General features: G+C 50.7%; 1 protein-coding gene across 2 annotated transcripts in view; it reads left to right on the forward strand.

Moving 5' to 3' along the window:
- The first annotated feature begins 2,426 nt into the window (after nucleotides 1–2,426).
- The window catches only part of SEPTIN6 (septin 6), an 89,490-nt gene continuing 70,264 nt past the window's right edge, over nucleotides 2,427–21,652 (forward strand). The window contains exon 1 of one of the 2 annotated variants that reach the window (XM_004710072.3): nucleotides 2,427–2,530. In XM_004710072.3, the coding sequence (XP_004710129.2) occupies nucleotides 2,501–2,530 (30 nt within the window). In that variant the 5' untranslated portion in view covers nucleotides 2,427–2,500. The remainder of the gene's footprint in view (nucleotides 2,531–21,652) is intronic. The other variant, XM_004710070.2, reaches the window with a different exon arrangement.

Genomic DNA, 21,652 nt, shown 5'->3' on the forward strand with positions numbered 1-21,652 from the left:
ACTCAAGGGCAGTAGACAAGAATTCTAAGCTGGACACTAGTGTGAGATGCAGCGTTCTCTTGGAGAGGGGTTCTGCTAGGTCCTTGGTGGGAGGGCCGCTGAGTGGCGTGCACAAGCCCAACACGGATTCCATGCTAAGGCGCCGCCTGTGCAGAGCCAGAATGTCCTGAGCTTTGGCCGGCTGAGAGCACTCAGATTGGAGGAACAGTGCATCCTGAGCCACGGGGAGTTCATGGGGTTCATGGAGCTCTCAGGGTCAGGCAGCCTGCCAGCGCAGGCCCCGCCCGGCCCCGTCCCGCCGTGCCCCACTCAGTGATGCTCTTACCTCTGGCTTCCCAGTCCATCGGCCCCACACAAGTTCCGGTCGCAGCTAATGACCCTTGGCCATTCCACATGTCCAAAACAACCCCTCTTGGAAGAGGCGGATCATGTTTGACTCCCTGCCCTATCAGGTTGGGGCCCAAGCCTTAAAGCTGTTCCTCAGACACCTCTTGGGTCACTTTTGTCACAGCCACCCCCCCACTCCAGAACCCTGCACCTACCCCCCAAGCCTTGCCCTAGCCCCTCAACTGACCTCGGGGCTCCAGCAACCCTTCAGCCTTGCTGCCACCATCTGTTCATTCTACCCAGAACTCCGCTGTAGTGATCCCCGGCTGCCTCTCTCATCTCTGCAATTGGAGCTTCTCCTCCGTCTCCACACACTGGGCCCTCCTTGAATTCCTAGCTGACTGTTCCTACTGCTAATCCACCATTGTGTCTTCTCTCTTCCAACGCCCCCCCGCCCCTCCCCCGCACTCGCACACAGTGGATTCCCCCCTCTCCCCACTTCACTTCAATTCTATTCAGGACAGGACACACCCATTAATGGGCGCCCCCTGAATGCCAGGCCCAGAGCTAGGCACAGGGGATGCATGTGGGTGAGTTCTTGTCCCCAGGACAGTCGCAGAACAGACAGTTGCCTGAGACAGGGTGGGCAGCTTGGCCCGGACCTTGGGAAACCCGTGCCTGGGAAGAGCTTCACCAGTAGTTTCCTAAGGCTGGAGCCGCTGGCCTTGAATTCTTTTCCGGCTCCTGTTTCTCTTCTTTCTCCTCGTCTGTTCGGTCCTGCTGTGGACCCACGCAGAGTCACCGACAGCGCTCCATCCAGGACCCTTCACAGGCCAGGAGTCCCCGTCCCCCGACAGCCTGGGTTCTCCCGCTGCCCCGGGCTCCCTCTCCCAGACCAGGGCGCCTGTCCCTCTCTGCTGCTCTTTTGGGGAGTGGAGTGGGGTTGGTTTTCCCGCCCCTGCCGCTAAGCGCCAAACCGACCCGACTTGCCTGTCACATGAAGGGAGCCAGGAGCCATTCACAGGAGAGACTGGAGGGTTCCCAGGCCGGAGGGGAGGCGACCAGACTAGAGAGGGGACCTGTGACGGTGGGCCAGGAGCACAGGCGTGCCTGGCTAAGCTTTCAGCAGTTCCCCCTCACTGCCCGTCCAAGGGCTCAGGGGCAATCTAGGCTGGAGAAGAAGTACCTGGGTCCCACCATCCCACCCCTCTGACTGGCCGGCCGGCCGGGGTGCGTCCTTTGGGACCAGCCCTTCTCAGCACTCCCTGCGATCCCACCATTGGCAGGGGTAGGTCCTGGGGGACTCCGCTCCCCGTAGAGCATTAGAGCTGGGCGGTGAAGAGGGGAGCAGGGTTCCTCCGGATTGAAGACCAGAAGGTAATAAACTCGGTTTCTCGAAATTACTGCCCCTCGAGGCTTGGATAACCAGGTTCGAAGGGGCGTCTTTGGACCCTTGGCCGCCCGCTCCGCCTGTCATCATCCCTTGGCGCGCTCGGCCGCAGTGCGGCTCCCTGGCCGCCCCCTTTCTCGGTTCCGCCGCGGGGCAGCAGGTGCCGCAGCTGGCCTCAGCGCCTCGGGGAGCCACGGGGAGGGGGGTACTCGAGGCTATAGCGGCGTACACCCCAGGTCAGCACTCTGTGCACCCTGCGGGTGCGGGTGCGAGGAGAGGGGCGGAGGACTGCGGAGCTCAGCAGCCCAGCGGAGAGCGGAGGGGGCAGGGGCAGGGGCTCACTCGCAGCCCCCCCTGGGGTCTGGGGACGCTGGGATGTTAGGCGAGAGCAGGGGGGTGTGACAATTCGCAGAGGTCGGGACGTACCACGGAGTCCAGTGGAGGGGGGACAAGGGACGTGGTCACCGAGGTGGAGCCCCCGCCCCCCTTGGCCGAGGCCTGAGGCTGAAGCTGCAGGGAGAACCCGGGCCTGCTCCCGGAGGTGGGGTACCGCGCGTCATCCGTCCCTCCTACCCCTCCCCTTTCCGGGGGGTGGGCGATCCAGGAGAGACTGGAGCTGGAACGGCGCGCGGGGGTGCCCCCTCCCTGGCGCCTCCCCCCGTCCCCGGACTTGGTCGCGCCCGAAGTGTAACACTTTCTCTTTGTCGGAGCAGCTCCGCTGTTTCCTGTGCTGTAGCTCCGGTTGCGGCGGCGCCCCTGGCAGCCCTGGCGGACGCAGGAGCGATGGCAGCGACCGACATAGCTCGCCAGGTGGTAAGTGCGGGGCTTGGGGGCCTGCGCCCGGGTCGGGGGCCCTGGGAAGGGCTGCGGAGAGCCAGCCCCGCCGCCGTAGCGCACTGGGCAGCATCCCGGAGCCCAGGCACGGAGGCACTGCTGCCTCGGGGGTCAGCGGCTAGGGCGCCGGTCCTGGCGGGCAGGTGGGGGGCTTGGCCAGCCTGTGGGAGGAAGGAGGCGCTGGTATCGCCCTAGGAGCCTCAGTCGGCTCCGCCGCCTCCCTTGCAGCTGCTCCAGCCCGCCGCTGGGGCGTTGCCGAATGAATGGCCACCGAAGCCGCCAAGCCCCCGGGGGCCCTGCTCCGCCTTCCTGCGACCTCCGGACCGCGCCCTGCCCCAGGCTGCCCGCGGGGCCCGGTCCTCAGCAGGGGGTTAGTCTGGGGCCGGAGGCGGTGAGTGGCGTGGGGGCGGGGAGGTGACTGGCTGGGCTAGGGTTTCTCTATATGCATTACATATGTGACTGCGTTTGGATGTGTGTGTGTGTGTGTGTGTGTGTGTGTGTGTGTGCGCGCGCGCGCGCGCGCCCATATGTGTGCCTGCGCGCGCTCTCGCGCCTTCCCCGGGCGGGCGACGGCGCCCGGCTTCTGCCTGGGCCGCTAGATGAGTCTGCCTATGTTTCTGTGTGTGCCTCCTTCCCTGGCCTGGCGTGTGTCCGGCTGTCTCTCGGCTCCTGCTGTGTGCCTCGAGATCCTGAGTGACCATCGGTGTGGAGTGCAGTTGCCTGGTCTATAGGTGGCAAACTGCGTATTTGGGCTCTCCATCCCGCACCCCACTCCTCAGCACCTGACTGGCCTTTTGCGGACTTCTGGGGGCTTGTCTGGGGGTGCGTGTTCTGATAAACTGGGCCTGCTGTGACCAAACCTGTGGAGCTGGCCTCTGTCTCTGGGGACGCAGGGAAAGAAGTATGAGGCTTGCAAAAGCTGGGTGTCTCTCTTTTTGCTGGCAACCGACTCAGGGGTGGGGTGGGTGGGCGGAATCTTCCTGTAAAGAACTAACGTTTTCTAGCCTGGTATGTGCAGGGAATTCACATTGAGGCTACCTGAAGTTCCACGTTTGGTATTGTGTAGATCAGAAGTCTCGTCTAAAGGGAGGGGCTGATCTATTTGGGGACTAGCTTTTCTATCCAGAAGTAGCTGGGTTTTGGGGGGGAGTGCACAATGACCAGCCCGAAGTTGGGGCTGGGGGTGCAGGGGGGTGGAGCGTGGCCAGGTAAGTGCTCGTCTGGAAAGGTCTGTGTTTCAAACCCACCAGCTGCTCTGTGGGAGAAAGATGAGGCTGTCCACACCTGTAATGATTTGCAGCCTCAGAAACCCTAGTTAGAGTCACTGTGAGTCAGAATTGGCTCTATGGTGGTGGGTTTAGGGTGTGTGTGTGTGAGAGAGAGAGGTGGTCAAGTCCTGTGAAATCACATTCTACTTGATGGACAGCTCTGAAGCACAATCCCCCCCCCCCAATCCTGTGACTTGCTTAGCTAGGGAAATGACCCATGCAATACAATCCGTTTGTGTGTGTGTGTGTGTGTGTCCATAGCCTCTAGGTATTTGGTATAATTGAAATTGATTGGCGTTCAAAACTTGAATCCAGAATTGGACTGGATTTTCCCCTCCGGATATGGATGAATGTATGTCACCCTCTTGTTCCTGTTTAGAAGGGTAGGGTCACTTCTGTGGAACCTGTCCCATGCCTGGAAGCCCCCAGTACAGAAACATGCTGTAGCAGGCGCTGATGCTCCGTGATCATGACATTCGATAACCGCCCGCACCCCAAGATTGGCGCTGTAATCTGTATGGCGGTGGTGTGTGAGGGCGCTCAGAATGCATTGCTGCTCCAGGTACCTCCATGAAAGATGGCCTAGCTTAAGTATAGACGTTCGTCTTCAGGATTACACTTGGTCCATGCTTAGTGACCGAAGATGATACTAATGATTTTTTTCCTAATGAATTTTCATTGACCCATCCATACTGCCTCACCAGGTCACACTCGCCTGGAATAAGATCACAAGGCAGATGTTCTAAGGGGGAACATTCCCGGTGCAATCCAAGGACTGTTCAGGCAATGCTCTCTGTTCTGCAGATGGAGTGGGAGTGGGGGTGGGGCAGTGAGGGTCACTCTGCTTTACTTTGCTGGCCTGGCCATCCTGTAGAATGGAGGACATAATTGTATGCCAGACCCTGAAGCTGAAAGAACAGCCTAAGCACTTGAGACCTTGTTATCATGCTAAGTGGGGTTCTGGGAAAACTGATGTCACTCTCCATGCCCAGTGAAGCTCTTGTTTATGTCATTTGTCTCGGTGCTCCATTGTGTCTGCATGAAGTTGTCATTCACCAGGGGAAGATAGAATTGACTCAAGAGACCTTGGATAGCTGGTTGCTGCTTGTTTCTTCCAAGGAACACGTGCCCAGGGTTTGGGAGCAGAGGAGAAGTGAATGCACCTCAGTGTGCCTAGTTATGTTCTTTCGAATGATCTCTGAGACATGGTGCAGTGCACATGAGTAGTGTCCCAGGGTGTGTGTGTGTGTCCTCTCCAGAGTCAATCGAGGGTCACTATGGCTAGTGAGGTGATGAGTGGCCTCGACCCAGACATTATCCTACTCCAGTGGTGCCGTAACAGAAGTACCACAAGTGGATGGATGTAACAAATAGAAATGTAATTCCTCTCTGTGTCGACTGCTGCCGTCGAGTCAATGCTGACTCATAGCTACCCTACATAAGAGTTTCCAAGACTATAAATGTTTCTGGAAACAGGCAGTCTCAGCGTTCTCCTACAGAGAAGTTGGTGGATTTGAACCACTGACCGTGTGCTTGGCAGCCCAATGCCTAATCCACAGCACCACCAGGACACCTTTCCTGTCTGCAGGGGTGATTCAAAGCCCGAAATTGGGGTGGCAGCTTAGAGAACGGAGAGCTGTCTGTGTTGGCTCTGAAGGAGGGTCCTTGTCTCTTCTGAGCTACTGTTCCTGAGCAGTTTTCAGGTGGCATAGCATCTCTCTGCACCTGTCTTAGCTCTGCTCACTCACAAACACAGGAGCCCTGGTGGCACAGTGGGTTAAATGTTGGACTGGTAACCACAGGGTCATTAGTTCAAACTCACCAGTCACTCTGAGGAAGAAAGATGAGGCTGTGTGCACTCATGCAGATTTACAATCTAGAACACCCTAAGGGGCAGTTCTCCTCTGTCTTCTGAAATCGCTATGAGTTGGAATCAAGTGGTAGCAACGTTTTTTGTACACTAATACTGTCCTATAAGCATAAAAACGAAAGTCTATGCTCAAAGGGGATTATAACAAGAGGTAGAGGGGTTAGGATTTACAACACACAATTTTGGAGGACACAGTTAACCCACAACAGGCCTGCAGGCAATGCGGAAGATCAGCTCTTGGGTACATAGTGCCATCCTGTTTGAATGCACACCACAGAAAGTTCTGGATGCCAACTTTTTACATTGTGTTCATGATTGTTTATGTAATGACAAATAGGTGTCCAATGCTATGGGTAACCCTTGTCGACTTGTCTACCACACACACACACACACACACACACACACACACATACATATACATACACACACAGCAGGAAGCACAGACTTGAACTTTCAAGCTTTCAGTCTAGTTGGAGACAATTTGTGGGCATGATGAAATAACCAGAGAAGTACAGAAATCGTTTTTTTTAAAACTTGGGATTTAATACATATATCATTCCACATTTCAGTCATGTCAATTAGAATGTACAGTTGCTACCACAATTAGTTTCTAAGCATTCTTTTTCTATATGGAGAAGATTCTTGGCATGCCCCTCCTCCACTGCCTATGAGGTGACATGGGTTACTATTAATAGATGCTCAGAGGGGTTACATCACTTGTTCAAGGTAAGCTAGCAAGACCCAGTGCAGATCCCAGAGGCTGCATCTCCTGGCTCTTTGAGGCAGAGGCTCTTTTCAATACTGCCTTTAGAGGAAGGTCCAGCCAGCATGCTCCTCAGACGCGAGGCAGGCAAGACTTGCTCTCACGTACTTTGGACATGTTATCAGAAGGGAAGCAGGTCCTGGAGGACACCATGCTTGGTAAAACCGAAGGTCGACACAAAAGAGGAAGACCCTCAACGAGATGGAACGACACAGTGGCTGCAACGATGGACTCGGACAAAGTGACAGTTGTGACGAGGAAGGTGTCCTATTGTGCATGGGGTCAGTGTGCTGGAAGCTCACTGACAGCAACAACAACACAGCTTATCCAGAGCCGGCCTATAGGAAAGAAAGCTCTTATTTTGATTGAACCAATGTCACCCCAAAGGGGGCGCTCTCCTGTGGCACTCAGGGTCCCGCTCTGTCTCCCTAAGAAAAGAACTTGTCCTGGCTAACTTTGCCCCACAAAGAACTTGCTTGAGCAGAACTTGCAATGGCTCCAGGGACCGGCCTACAGGTGGGAGAAGATGGCTGTCGCATTCTGGTCTGGCTGGTAAATGACAGTGCCCTCTTGAAGCCCCCTGGCCCAGTGTTCTCTACCACCTCCCATGAACAGTAGCAATGTATCCCAAAGCAGGGAAAAGCAGACCCCAATATCCATGCACACACTGGAGAAAATGCCCATGGCTCCAAAGGTTAAAACCAGAAGTTGGATGGGGGTGGGGTGGGCGGGAACGCCAGTGCTTCCACAACGCACACGGTGCCTCCTTCGAGGGGGTCGCAGTCTAGTGAGGGAAGCAGATGCAAAAAGCTATAAAACTCCCTGCCAGCGAGTCGATGCCGACTCCTAGCGACCCTGTGGGACAGGGTAGAACTGCTCCTGTGAGTTTCTGAGACTGGAACTCTTGTCTCCCATGGAGCGGCTGCTGGTTTCAAATGGCTGACCTTGCGGATCGAGCCCCAACACATAAGCCCTACGCTGCCAAGGCTTCTGAGCAAATACTATATATAATTATAGTGAGGATATGTGCTACAAGGGAGACCTCTTGCCTCGTATGCAGTACACGGACATGCAATCATCCAGCATGGACGAGGGGCGTGGGTGCCAGGAAAGGTTTCCTCTCAGAAAAGGGGTGAGTGAAGAGGGCCAGACCTCATTTCTGCTACTGGGTTGGGGATAGCTCACTTGCTAATGGCTCTTTGTTTTCATTCACTCCTTCAGCCTATATTTATTGGGCACCGACTCTGCCAGGCCCCAAGCCAGGTTCTGGAGATAGCCAAGGCATGCAGGAACTCTGCCCTATGAGACCTTCCCGAGGCGAGGCAGAAATAAGCCCTACTTCCGAAATCCTGGAAATGTGCTTGTTAGTGGCATTCTTAGACCAGAACGGCATTCCAGCGGAGAGATTAGTCTGGACAGTATAATGAGATTTTTGATCTGCAGTCATGTGTGTAGCATTGACTTTGTGAAGTCCCTGCTGTAAATTTGCCATTAATTCTTGGTTTTGGTACCCCGCGCGCGGCCCCTCCCCTTGTGGGCTGTGTGGGAGCAACCCCTTGCACTGGCCTGAGCAAAACCAAAGAAACCAAGTCCCTGGCAAAAGCGATCCTTCCCAGATTTCCCCGGGTTTCTGGATCATCAGGACTGTGATCCAATATTAGCATGAACGATTGAGATGGGCTTTTATTTGTCTGGGACTCCGGAGTATTTCAAATGGTTAGGAACAGACTCAAAAAACAACACCAGAACCTCTCTGCCATCGGAGTCGATTGTGACTCAAAGGGCCCCTCTAGGACAGAAGAATGGCTTCTATGGCTTCCGGAGATTGTGACTCTTTACGAAAGTCGGAAGCCCAGTTTTTCTCCCAAGGAGCGGTGGGTGACTTCAAGCTGCTGACCTTCTGCTTAGCAGCCTAACTCATAGCCACTATGCCACCAAGACTCCAAGCACTGACTAGGGACCAAAGTGTTGGGGGTTCTAAATCTTGTCTTCCGAAGGTCACAGCCTTGGAAACACTGCAGAGCGCAGTTCTACTCTCATCACATGGGGTCACCATGAGTTGCAATTGATTCTATGGCAACTGGGTTTGTTTGATCCTACTTGCATGTATGCTAAGGCCACATTCGATAAAGAAAGACTACAACAGATAACTGTGACACGTTTCTTTTTAAAATCATTTTATCAGGGGTTCGTACAACTGGTTTAAAAAAAATCATTTTATTGGGGCTCATACAACTCTTATCACAATCCATCCATCGATTGTGTCAAGCACATTTGTACATTGTTGCCATCATCATTCTCAAAATATTTCCCTTCTACTTGAGCCCTTGATATCAGCTCCTCATTTTTCCGCTTCCTCCCTGCCCCCGCTCCCTCACAAACCCTTGATAATTTAGAAATTATTACTTTGTCATGTCTTACACTGTCCTATGTCTCCCTTCACCGACTTTTTTTTGTCCATCCCCCAGGGAGGGGGTTATATGTAGATCCTTGTGATCAGTTTTCCCTTTCTCCCCCCACCTTTCCCTTACCTTCCTGGTATGGCTACTCTCATTATTGGTCCTGAGGGGTTTATCTGTCCTGGATTCCTTGTGTTTCCAGTTCTTGTCTGTACCAATACACAATCTCTGGTCTGGCCGGATTTGTAAGGTAGAATTGGAATCATAGATTTTTGGGGGGGGGGGGCGGAGGAAGCATTAAAGAACTGGAAGAAAGTTGTATGTTTCATTGTTGCTACACTGCACGCTGACTGGCTCATTTCCTCCCCATGACCCTTCCATAAGGGGATGTCCAGTTGCCTACAGATGGGCTTTGGGTCTCCGCTCCGCACTTCCCCTCATTCACAATGATGTGATTTTTTGTTGTTTGATGCCTGATCCCTGATCCCATCGACACCTCATGATCACACAGGCTGGTGTGCTTCTTCCATGTGGCCTTTGTTGCTTCTCAGTTAGATGGCTGCTTGTTTATCTTCAAACCTTTAAGACCCCAGATGCTATATCTTTTGATAGCCGGGCACCATCAGCTTTTCTTCACATTTGCCTATGCACCTGCTTGGTGTTCAGCGATCAGTGACACATTTCTTTCAAGCATCTCCAAATGCTTCCATCGGTCGGATTTGGTTTTCCCCAAGAGGATAGTGAGACTGTGTCTCGAGTACTTTGGACATGTTATCAGGAGAGTCCAATCCCTGGAGAAAGGCATCATGCTTGGTAAAGTGGAAGGGCAGTCAAAGAGAGGAAAGGCCTGGACGAGACAGCTTGACACCGTGGCTGCAGCAGGGGGCTGAAATTTAAGGACAATTGGGAGGATGACACAGGGCCGGTGGTGTTTCCTTCTGTTGTACCTTGAGTCACTGAGTCAGAACTGACTTGATGGCACCTAAGGACAGCAACAAGAGCTCCCTGGACAAGTCTTATTTTCCTATGCACGTCCTGAGGGCAGGGAGATCAAGAGACTTATTGCTACTGATCACTAGATGAAACCATGAGAGACCAACCAGATGGCACAGGCTCATCTTGGTTTTGCTTGTTCAAACATTGGGTATTTCTAAGAAATAAGATTTCTGCCACAGTCCCTCCTCCCCCACCTTCTCCTACATTGTCTCCCCCACCCCCCCTGCATCCCCGTTGGGGTCAGAGAAATGCTATACTTGCATACTTTGGAGACTCTACTGTTCAGAAGCTTCTCAGATGAAATCCAAGATAGCGCCGTCATGGGTTGTGTGGGGGTTTTCTTTTCCCTATATTGCTTTAAATAAAAATCTTGGCGCCACCAGCCATGTCATGATGGAGTATTTTAAGTAACAACTGGAAGCGGTGGGGGGAGAGCAGAATAAATTAGAAACACAGACCCTTCCTCCTCGGCTTGGCAGGAGGAGGCCTTCTGCTGCTGGGATTTGAAACCGTGGGATTCTCGGCTGCCTGCGCAGAGGAAGGAGGCCACATGCTCGGGAGGCTGAGGAATAACGTTATCCTATTCTTCAGCGTCTTCTCATTAGAGGCAACCATCTGCTGGCTTATGCAGCGTGCTCTCAGCCGGCCCCGGAGTTGGGTCATCCATTCTTCTCGCCCTTAAAGGTGACTGAGGGGAAAGATTTGCAGGGCTTTCCAGGGACAGGACTGGGGGCTCCGGTTTCCCCTCCTGTCAGGCTCCTCTCTGACTGCTCATGAAGGCCCTGTGGTAACAAGAGCAGAGCTCAGCCCTGATGAGGTGCGAGCTAGTGTTGAATTTCCTTCCACAACAGAGGCCCCCGGCTCTGAACACTAACCCTGAAAGCAGGAACTGGGTTTTTTCCTTTCTTTCTTCTTCTTTTCAACTCCCCATTAAATGAGTCCAGATGGAGGCAGAGGTAAATTCAGGCTCCCTAGAGGGCAGTTGGGCTTTCACCTAGAGGCCTGTGGGTAAACTTTTTTTTTTTTTTAAGTAAACTCTGGTAACAATAGCCAGAACACCTCAAAGAGGCTGGTTTCAATAGCCTGGCGTGAGGAGAATTGTGTCTAACTTTGGTGGGAACGTTTGACTCACACTTAATGGGGACCTAGCGGTTACGAGTTGGGCTGTTAGCCACAAGTCAACAGTTCAACACCACCAGTCGCTGCTTGGGGGGGGGAAACAGGGCTTTCTACTCCAGTCAAGGGTTGGAGTCTTGAAAATTCACAGGGGCAATTCGACCCTGTCCTGCAGGGTCACCATGATCTGAATTGATTCGATGGCAGTGAGTTCTGAAGCAGGGGTTGCCTTTGGCCTGAATTGGCCATAATTTGGTTGGGTTAGGTAGGCTATCTAGTACAAGGGCTCTAGGGAATGGGCCAGGCTGAGACTGTCATCCAATCAACTGCAGCTCATAACATCTACCCAGTGTAGGCTTTCGGAGGCTGTCAGTCTTTATGGGAGCAGACAGCCTCATCTTTCTCAGTGTACCCACTGCTTCGGTGCCTTCTGTGTACCTTGCTGAGCCTGCAGGGTTTTGAATGGTTCTCACTGGCCCTTCAGTTTCTGACTAGCATCACCACAAACCTGCTGTCCTGTAAGTTTAGCAACAGAAAGAAGTATAACTGCCACTTGAGTCAGATTTTCCACCTGAGAGTGGTGATCCAGTTGTCGGGCGGGGTGGGGGGGCTGGGTTCTAGCACACACACCCCTCTGCCCCTCAATGACTGTCTGACTGGAGACAAGTCACTTCCTCTCTTTCGGTCTCTGTTTCCCCTTTTGTCAAATGAGCAGGTTGGAGGAGGTGATTTTTAAGGGTGTTTCTAACGGTCTCTGGTTTGTAGATTTTCTTGTTCTCCAGCCAATTTTTTTTAAGGTTTTTGCTCCAAATGAGGTGTCCAAATTGAACTCCACTCTTTTTCTGCGCGAGGAGCCCTGGTGGAGGGATGATCACGCATTGGGCTGCTAACCTCAAGGTCGGCAGTTTGAAACCACCAGCCACTCCTCGGGAGAAAGATGAGGCTATCTACTCCTGTAAAGATTTACAGTCTTGGAAACCCACGGGAGCGGTTCTATCCTGTCTTATAGGGTCGCTATGAATCTGAATTGACTCATTGGCAGTGAACTTGGGTTTTGGTTCTTTCTCTGCTGAGACTCGCTGAGCTGGGTGGCGCGAGAGTTGCCGAGAAAGAAAGCCTCTGCTTTTAGCACTGCAGGGTTTCCGCAGGTGGAATAGCAACAACGGTGACATTTTGTCTGCCCGTGGCGGTATCCATAGCCACTGTGTTCTTACAAAGATACCTGAGAGCTGAATTGGGGTCTAGCTACTTAATACAGCCCTGCTGTGAATCCTTTTGCAGAAAGAAAAGCCACTGTCGAATTGATCTGCGTTTGCCCAGAACGAGCCTGCCTTCTGTGTGGGGAGGCTCATCATCCTTGTGCTCTCCCAGGGTCCCCTCAGCCGCTCCCCCAGCGAAGGGCCCCTCGAGGCGCTGCCACATCCGTAGCCGTTACCTCTCTTTAGACCATCACCCCCATCACGACCACCCAAGGTCACCATCGAGCTCATTCCAAGTCATGGTCACACCAGGCCTGTCTGAGTCGAACTGTGCTCCATTGGGTTTTCAAGGGCTGATGCTTTGGAAGAAGATCACCAGGCCTGTCTTCCAAGGAGCCTCTGGGTGGACTCAAACCTCCAACCTTTTGATAAGCAGCCAAGCACATTAACCAATTGGACCACCCAGTGATGCCTCTCCTTGGGAAAACAATACCAACAAGAAGAAAAGCAAAATCACTGCCACACAGCCTTGGAAATCCTATGGAACAGTTTTCCTTAGAGAGGCTAACTCTCTCTCCAATCAATCTCTCTCCATCTCTCAATACAGGGAATTGCCACCACTCTGTTTCTGCTCAGCCTGGGTCACGGGGCCTGAGGGAAAATCCCAGCATAGGGCTTGTTGGTTGGATGCATGGATGGGTTGCTTTTTTTTTTTAACCTCCAGGAACTTCTCAGCACTGTTGTGGTTCTTCTTCGAGCGGAGAATTCGGTAGCATATATTCCCTTGCCTGCATTGGCAGTGAGAGAGGAAACACGTATCTTCTTAATTGTTTCACTGAGGATATACGATTTGACCTCTGCTTCCCATGAATCTGTACACTACCTTAGACTAGAAACCAGTTGCCATCAGGTCAATCCACACGCCTGTCAGCCCCACGTGTGTCATAGAGTAGACCTAGGTTTTCAATGACTGTGCTCTGCTGGAAGGAGACTGTTCTGGTGTGGCACTCAGAGAGGCCTTTGAACCTTCACTCTCCTCTTTAGCAGCTGAACACACTAACTGTTATTCTTCCGGTTAGACGCCCTGCCTTTGAGTCCATGCTGACTCACAGTGACCCTACAGGACAGGGTACAACTGCCCCTATGTATTTCTGAGGTGGTAACTCATTACAGGAGTAGAAAACCCCGTCTTTCTCCCTTGGAGTGGCTGGTGGTTTCTAACTGCTGACCTGAAATATGGCAGCCCAACGTGTAACCACTATGCAAGGGTTTTATTGTAGTATTTATTGGTAAAAACTGGTTTTTAAAATTATAGACTATAAACCAAACACTCAAAAGTTAGCACACTCAGCCTTCCCACATTTTCTGGTTTAAAGAACACTTTTTGTGTTTTTTGTCATTGAAGGTTTTAAATATATATATATATGTATATGTGTATATATATATATCTGTATATAGCCAATTTGCTACCTACGAAAGTATTATTGTAGCAGCTTTAGAAAAATAAAAGAATGTTTTCTTCACCCCGATCACAAACATGACCCAGGCCTCTGGTAGGAAAGGTTGAAAAGACTAGAGGCACATCTATAACCTTCCACCGCAAAGTGACCTCTGTCGCCATTTTGATGTTATCTTATTCCAGTCTCTTAAAAAAATGCACTGGGGGTTGTGGGCTGTGTTGGGTTTTCCTTTCCCTTGTCCCACCAGAAGAGACGGGTACAGCCGCTGAAGATTTCGCCTGGGTCGGTGTGGGGGTCTTTTCTAGCATTGGAGGCCAAGGGCCACACTGGACCATTTGAAGAATGCGGAGTCATGGGCAAGGCGTTCCCAACTTTCCCCTTTGGTTCTAAGCCCTGAGAATGAGAGCAACAACGTAGTCTCATCGGTGAAGGATGGAGGCAGGACATTCGTTCTGCATGTTTACAGTACCACCGAGGTTAGACCAGGCAGGAAGCGTGGGAGGTGCAGAGAGTACGGGTGTGGGTGCTGTGGAACCCCTAATTTTCAGAATAGCAGCAATGGGAGAAAGATGCGCAGCGGGAACCGCCATCCTTCCTTCTTCACCACATGAACCTGACGAAGATTCAATTAAAAACGGAATTGGTGGGTCCTCAGGGGAAGAGGCGGAAGAGAAAGAGCAGCATTTCAGCCTATGAGCTGAATTGTGGTATAACGTATTTTAAAACCACAGGTGACTGCAGATGAGTTGAAAACAGGAAATGTCATTGGGGAGGGGCGTGTGTGTGTGTGTGTGTGTGTGTGTGTGTGTGTGTGTAGGTGGGGCTGTCCAGGTTCTCAGGAGCACGCTCTCAGTTTACCTCCTTTTTAGCCCCTCTCAGATGCTCTGCATCCTAATTGGCTACAAAGCTGACTGAGCCCGCTCTTGGCTCATATTAAATAAATATTTTAAATCGCACAGATACCGCGTGAATACATCCATGCTGTAACAGAATTGAACAATACCAAAGCATCCTGATGACCCCTGAGGACCAAGCCCCTATTTTCCATTCCTCTCCCCTTGAGGTAGCCACAGTTCTTGGTGTGGTGAGTGTCTTTTCGTGTCCCTTTCTGTGCACCCACGCACACTGATGTGCAAGTGCACATACAAGGGACTTCAAAAAGATCATGGGGGAAATCCCATTCTCTTTTCAGTCCATTTTTCTATGCATTTTTAAATTCTGCCCCCCTCCCACCCCATATGTAGGGCTTTGATTTTCCATCTATGGGTTCCTACTCTGCATATCTAGAGCCTTGAAGGCGCTGTGGGCTGCTGACAAGCATTAGGCTGCTAACTGCAAGGTCAGTAGTTCCAAACCAAAGGTGAGGTTTTCTACTCCCATAAAGCGTTACAGTCTCAGAACCCCCCAGAGGCAGTTCTACTCTATCCTCTAGGGTCCTGTGAGTCAGAATCCAATCGACGGCAGTGAATGTGTTTTGGTTTGTGTTACTCTGTATAGTGTGAGTTTGGGTGTTTGTTTTTCTTCTTACTCTGTATATTGTTCTACAGCTTCTTTTTTGTTTCTTTTTGTCTTAGAGCTAGGCATACCAGTACATGTAAATCTAGTGCATTATTCTTAATGGTTGCAAGTGATTCCAGAAAATGCATGTACCATAATTGAATGAATACGCTCCTATAATGGGATTTAACAATTGTTCCTACTTTTCTTTTAAGTCTTATCAACACTGCTGTCATGAATTTCCTTGTACAGCGATCCTCATACAGATGCCTAGAGCAAGTTGCAGAGTTACAGGAAATGGGCAAGTCAACGTTTTGTGGAGTGTGGCCTTCCTAGCATCCCAGTTCAAATCCCTAACATGGCATTACCTGCTCCTCCAGATGGCAGTTTGAGGTTGTAGTATTAGACATGCTGGGCCCAGTTGCCAGTTCCGTCCCCTCTTGAGCACACTGTATTCCAGGGAACAGTCAATGAACTGCGTGCAAAGTAATCAGGAGCTCAGTGAGTCAGGCCACTTTAAGAGAGAAGCAGGAGAGATATACCAGAGATTCAGTAAGGGAGTAGGGAAGAAACTTCCAGGGGTCTTGAGGTCAGTGTACATTCCTGTGCAATGTCTTGGCCTCCCCCACCCCTTCACTGCCTTTAGCGCTGAACAATGGGGACTGATATTCACAAATGGTGATCTTGACATCTACGATTCATCAAAGCAGGAGTGAATGGTGCTCGCTAGACAGGATTTCCTAAAGCAAGAACTAGATAGATACAGTTCTGAAGCCTTCTCAAGGACAAAGTTGAGACAAAAAGTTTGCTCCTTAGATGATAAATCTCGGTTAGCAGGGGGAAAACGTGAACAAGATCCCATGTCTCCTAGTCCCCAAGTACTCCTGTCAATTCAAGTGTATCAGACACCGGGGAAAAGATAAAGAAGAAATTAGGGTTCTAGAAGTCTCCTACAATTCCACTTGAATTCTTACTTGAGTTCTTCTGATGGATCTTCTCTTATTTTTGTGATTATTTCCCCCTCTTGGCAGAATCTTCATCATTCCAATCCTTAACCCATTGCCACTGAGTCAGTCTCAACTCATAATGAACCTACAGGGCAGGGTAGAACTATCTCATAAACTAGAGGATAGTGAGACCTTGTCTCATGCACTTTGGGCATGTTATCAAGAGAAACCAGTCCCTAGACAAGGCCACCATGCTTGTTAAAACAGAAGGTTGGGGGGCGGGGAGACGGTCAACAAGATGAAGGACACAGGGGCTGCAACCATGGCCTCGCAGATGGCAACACTTGTGAGGCTGGTACACGACAAGGCAGTGTTTTGTTCTGATGTATATAGGATGACTATGAGTTGGGACCGACTCAAGGGCACCCAATAACAACACAACTAACCCCAAAGTCTTTAAATAAAATGTGTGTGTCTTTGGGGCCAGTAGGCTTTAACTCGAGGAATTTAACTGAAGGAAATAATCAGCAATGCCTGCAAACACGTACAAACAATGTTTTGACATTGTTGACACATTGGAAACACGATCAATGCCTAGCAATAGAAGGTTGGTTAGGAAAATATAGAAACCTTTTGCAGTGGAATGCTATGTGGCCAATAAACGTGTTTTAGAAGTAGACCTAATTGCTCAAGAAATTGTAAATGCTCAGTGTAAATTCAGATTATGAACAAGAATATACAAGATTACCCCTATTGACTACAAAAGTATGCAGACTGGGAGGGAATGAATACCAGTATTAATAGTAATTATCTCTGGAAGTGATATTACAGGTGATTTTTATTTTCTCCCTTTTACATTTCCACATGTTCCAAAATTTATACAGATTATACATATGTTCCAAAGGGGTATTGTTTTAATGGAATAAAGACCTAATCAGTGTAATGTTTAAGTAATAAAAAACCCACATGTCAGTTGCCACTGAGTCTCTTCCAATTCATGTTAACCCATGTGTCACAGACGCGACGTGTGTGCTATAGGACTTTCATGGAAATAGATTTCCAGGATGTGTTTGACTGGCTTCTTTCGAAAGGCAAAACTGGCAAAGCATATATATTTGTATAGAGGGAGGTTTATATCAAGAAATAGGCTCACATGGTTGTAGGCGTGGGCAAGTTCCAAGCCCAAGCCAGTTCCATTTGGGGGCAGGTTCCAAGTCTATGGGTGAGATGTTAGGCTGCAGGCTTGTGTAGCTGTGAGGACCAATGAACCCCAGATCAACAAGGTGATAGGCTTGTGGCTATGGAGGCAAATGCATGCAAGGCCAGTAGGTAAGATGGCAGACTGTTGGTTCAAGTCCAGAGAACCAGAGGTCTGTAAACCAATTGTAGCATCCAGACCTAGCAAAGCAAGCAAGCTTTCTCACTGCATCTACTTATATTGGAAGCAGACCACATCCTCCAGGAGATCTCATCTTAGAGGATTGCTAGGTCTTCACAGCCAAACCACTGAGAATCCGTCCAGCTACAGTGACAAAAAGCCTTAACTATCACACAGGGCCTTCTTCCAAGGTGTTTCTGGGTGGGTTTGAACCACCAACCTTTCAGTTAGTTGTCTTTTGTAACAATCGCCTAAGATGAGATCTCCTTGAGGATGTGGCCTGCTTCCAATATAAGTAGATGCAGTGAGCATTTATTGTAACAGTGTCTAGATGTCATTCTGGCAGTTCAAGATCATTGGAGCCATCTCCTCATGTGCCTCTGTGCCTCTAATCTCTCTTTCCTCTAAGAAATCAAGCACCCTGGAGCTGGAATGATCTGACTCGCTCGTTTGAAATCACCACCTTTTCTTGACCCTCCCCTCTCAAAACACTCAAAATCCCCTCACTCCCATTGCCTAGGGAATAAATCCCAACTCTTTCTTCCGCTATTTAGGGAGCTGACAGCACTGGGCTAGAGCAGTGATAGAATTCTCGTTTGATTCCTGGCCAATGCATCTCATGTCCAGCCACCAGCAGTCTGTGCAGATTCCAGTGAAGCTTCCAGACGAGATGGACAAGGAAGGAAGAAAGGCCTGCCAATCACTTCCCCAAATCAGCCACTAGAAACCCCTATGGATCACAATAATCTGCCTCTGTTGTGCATGGGGTCACCAGGACTCAGGCGGACCCCATGGCCGTTGGCAGCAGTGGCAGAAGCAATTGCAGGCGGGAGAGGAGGGGAATGCCTGCGAGGCTGTGACCCTGATGTAAGAAGGTGTGGTGCTCTCCCTACTGCCCTCCACTGTCTTTAGTTTGCAAAACTCCTCTCCTTCTGGCACTTGGATCAGAGGCTTTGAAGCACTTAAAGTTTCGTGTTGCCGAATTTGGAGACAGGAAGAGGCAGCCAGGGGTGATAAAATATGGCTCAGGAAACCGCAACTCTGGGTCCATCCCAATTTCCGATGCCTGCTGCGGAGGAGGCTCCATCGAGAAAGCATATGCCTCTCCTGCAGTGGCGAGGACCAAGAAACAACAGTGGGGAACCAAGCATCTTCCTTGGCTTGCTTTAAAAAAAAGAAAGCGGAGAAACAGGGGTGGGGTGGGTGGGTGGGGTGGAGCAAGGGAGAAGGGCGGGGTGTAGAACCAAACCTGGAGTGATGTGGCCTTTCCCTCAGGGACCTCGGCTGTCTCCAGGTGCCCCTCTGGAGCACGGAATCCACCAACCCCACTGAAGGGTGCCATATGGTTGTCTGTCAAGAATGCTCCACTGGGAGTGTGGGCGGGGAATGAACTTGCCAGATGGCAAGCACCACCACTAGCCCTGTCATTCTTGGAGGATGGGCTGATGCCCATGGGAGTGGGATCCCAAGCTGAGTGAAGAGGGTATCTGGGCACCAGTTCTATGTCAGCTGCCGAGTGGCTCCCTGCCACCCTCCCCCTGGTTCCTTTAGTGTGAAGGCTTTCACGGACCTTCTGGACTAAAAGGGGGTCTGGTTTGGCAGAAGAGCTGCCCACTAGCTCCACCTGGGATGTTGGCACAGGCCTCCTGGCCACAGTGGCAGAAATCTTGGTGCCACTCCACCCAACAGAAACCTATACTCATTCGCAGCCCCCTCCTCTTGTTGAGTTTGGCCGTTTCTAATGTCCCTTCTCCTCTGCTCTCCCCTATGGCCTTAGGGAGTTGATAAGTGTCGAGTAGAAGCAGGCCCCTTGGGACCCAACCCCACCTCAACTCTCTGGAAGCCTGCCCCTGTTTAAGGCAATCCCTGCTTTGAAAATCCAGTAACAGTAAAGAGCGTGGGGACCTTGCAGGCAAGGCAAGGGCCCTCTGCTTTCTAGGGCTAGGGATGGTTGTGGCTCACCCCTCTGGAATCAAGGGACCCAATTGGAGCCCAATGACAACTCCCTTCACTCCAGGGAGCCACAAGCAGTCATAAAGTGTCAGCTCAGGAACCTGTGTGGAAGCATGAGCTCACAATGCAATGATATCGCAGCAGCTGCTGTTTGATTTGGATCCCTGATGGCATAGTGGTTACTCATTGAGTTGCTAAACACAAAGGCAGCAGTTCGAACACACCTCAGGAGGAAGCGGGGCTTTCTACTCCTGTAAAAAGTTACAGTCTCGGAAACTCACGGGACAGTTCTACCCTGTCCTATAGGGTAGCTGTGAATCGGCATCAATCCGATGGCAATGGTTGGTTTGGTTTTAAATCAGTTATCGGAGCCCTAGTGATATATTGGTTATGCATTGACTGCTAGCTGAAAGGACAGCAGTTGGAAACCGCCAGCCCCTCCATGGGAGAAAGAAGAGGCTTTGTATTCCCATAAAGAGGAGTCATTGTCTCCCACGGGGGCAGTTCTCTCTGTCCTCTAGGGTCACTTGGAGTCAGCATCGACTCGAGGGCGGTGAGTTTAACTTTTGAGACTGATTCCCAGTCAAAGCACTTCACATGCTGCCACCCTGCATCTGTCAGGGAAGGCTTGTGCTAGCACGCTGGGGGGGTGTCAGTCGAGCTTCCAGCCTGAGACACACCAGGAGGAAAGGCTCAACGATCTCCTTGGGGAAACCCTGTCAGCCAATGAACACCCTGTGGATCACAGCTATGCAGTCCATTAAACATAGAGTCCCCATTGCAAGTGAGGAGCAGACTCAAAGGCCAACCATCAAGTCGAGGCCAACTCACAGCTATGCTGTAGGGCAGGTGTTGAACTGCTGACGAAACCTGTATCCACTACGCCACCAGAGACTCAACGACAGCTAACAACAAACCTCCTTTTTCTTGCACTTGATGTTGTTTTTGTTGTTTGGAGGGTTCGTTTGTTTTTTGACAAATGGAAGGCCGGTCTGTAGCACGTTCCCAGCAGCAGCATGTGCTCACTTCCCATCTCTGGGTCCCACGTCCAGGGTCAGTCTCTTCGTATTTCAAACTCCTTCCTCATAATGCTGCACACAGAATTGATGGCGAGATCCTGTCAACCTGACGTGGCTGCGCCGAGAAACCAAAAAGTCAGTGTGACTTATTCTATTACGATATTCACTTTCTTACAGTGGTCTAGAACCAAACCCATCTCTTGCCAAACTGTGCCTTCCAAAAGTTCACAGAAACGTAGAATGAACGCATCATAGAACCCCCCTTCCCCCATGATTTCTAGAAGCTTCCATGCATACCCAAAGCACTCTGCTGACAGCCAGGGGACCCGTGTCTTATATAAGTGTCTTATACAATCCTCAGAGCAGTCACTTTGTGAGTCCATGGATCAGGAAACTTGGAGTGAGGTCACCCTGACCCCAAGTGGTAGAGGTGGGACTCACAGGTTGCCTGACATCAGAGCCTATATTCTTTTCTTTTTTTTAATCATTTTATTGGGGGCTCATACAACTCTTATCACAATCCACACATACATCAATTGTGTAAAGCACATCTGTACACTCGTTGCCCTCATCATTCTCAAAACATTTGCTCTCCACCCGAGCCCCTGGCATCAACTCCTCATTTCCCCCCTCCCTCCCGCTCCCCCCAATGAACCTTTGATAATTTATAAATTATTATTTTGTCATATCTTCCCCTGTCCTATGTCTCCCTTCACCTACTTTCCTGTTGTCCATCCCACGGGGAGGAGGTTGTATGTAGATCCTTGTAATCGGTTCGCCCTTTCCAACCCACCCTCCCTCCACCCTCCCGGTATGCTGATGGTGCCTGGCTATCAAAAGATATAGCATCTGGGGTCTTAAAGGCTTGAAGGTAAACAAGGGGCCATCAAGCTGAGAAGCAACAAAGCCCACATGGAAGAAGTACACCAGCCTGTGCGATCACGAGGTGTCGAAGGGATCAGGTATCAGGCATTATCAGAACAAAAAATCATATCATTGTGAATGAGGTGGGGAGTGTGGAGTGGAGACTCAAAGCCCATTTGTAGGCCACTGGACATCCCCTTACAGAAGGGTCGTGGGGAGGAGACAAGCCAGTCAGGGTGCAGAGTTGCAATGATGAAACATACAACTTTCCTCTAGTTCCTAAATGCTTCCTCCCCCGCTTCTTCCCCCCAACTATCATGATCTGAGTTCTATCTTGCAAGTCTAGCTAGACCAGAGGATGTACACTGGAAC

Source organism: Echinops telfairi, unplaced genomic scaffold, assembly GCF_000313985.2.
Source record: "Echinops telfairi isolate 266 unplaced genomic scaffold, ASM31398v2 ScPeMD7_7427;HRSCAF=8465, whole genome shotgun sequence".
In the NCBI taxonomy this organism is placed as follows: domain Eukaryota; kingdom Metazoa; phylum Chordata; class Mammalia; order Afrosoricida; family Tenrecidae; genus Echinops; species Echinops telfairi.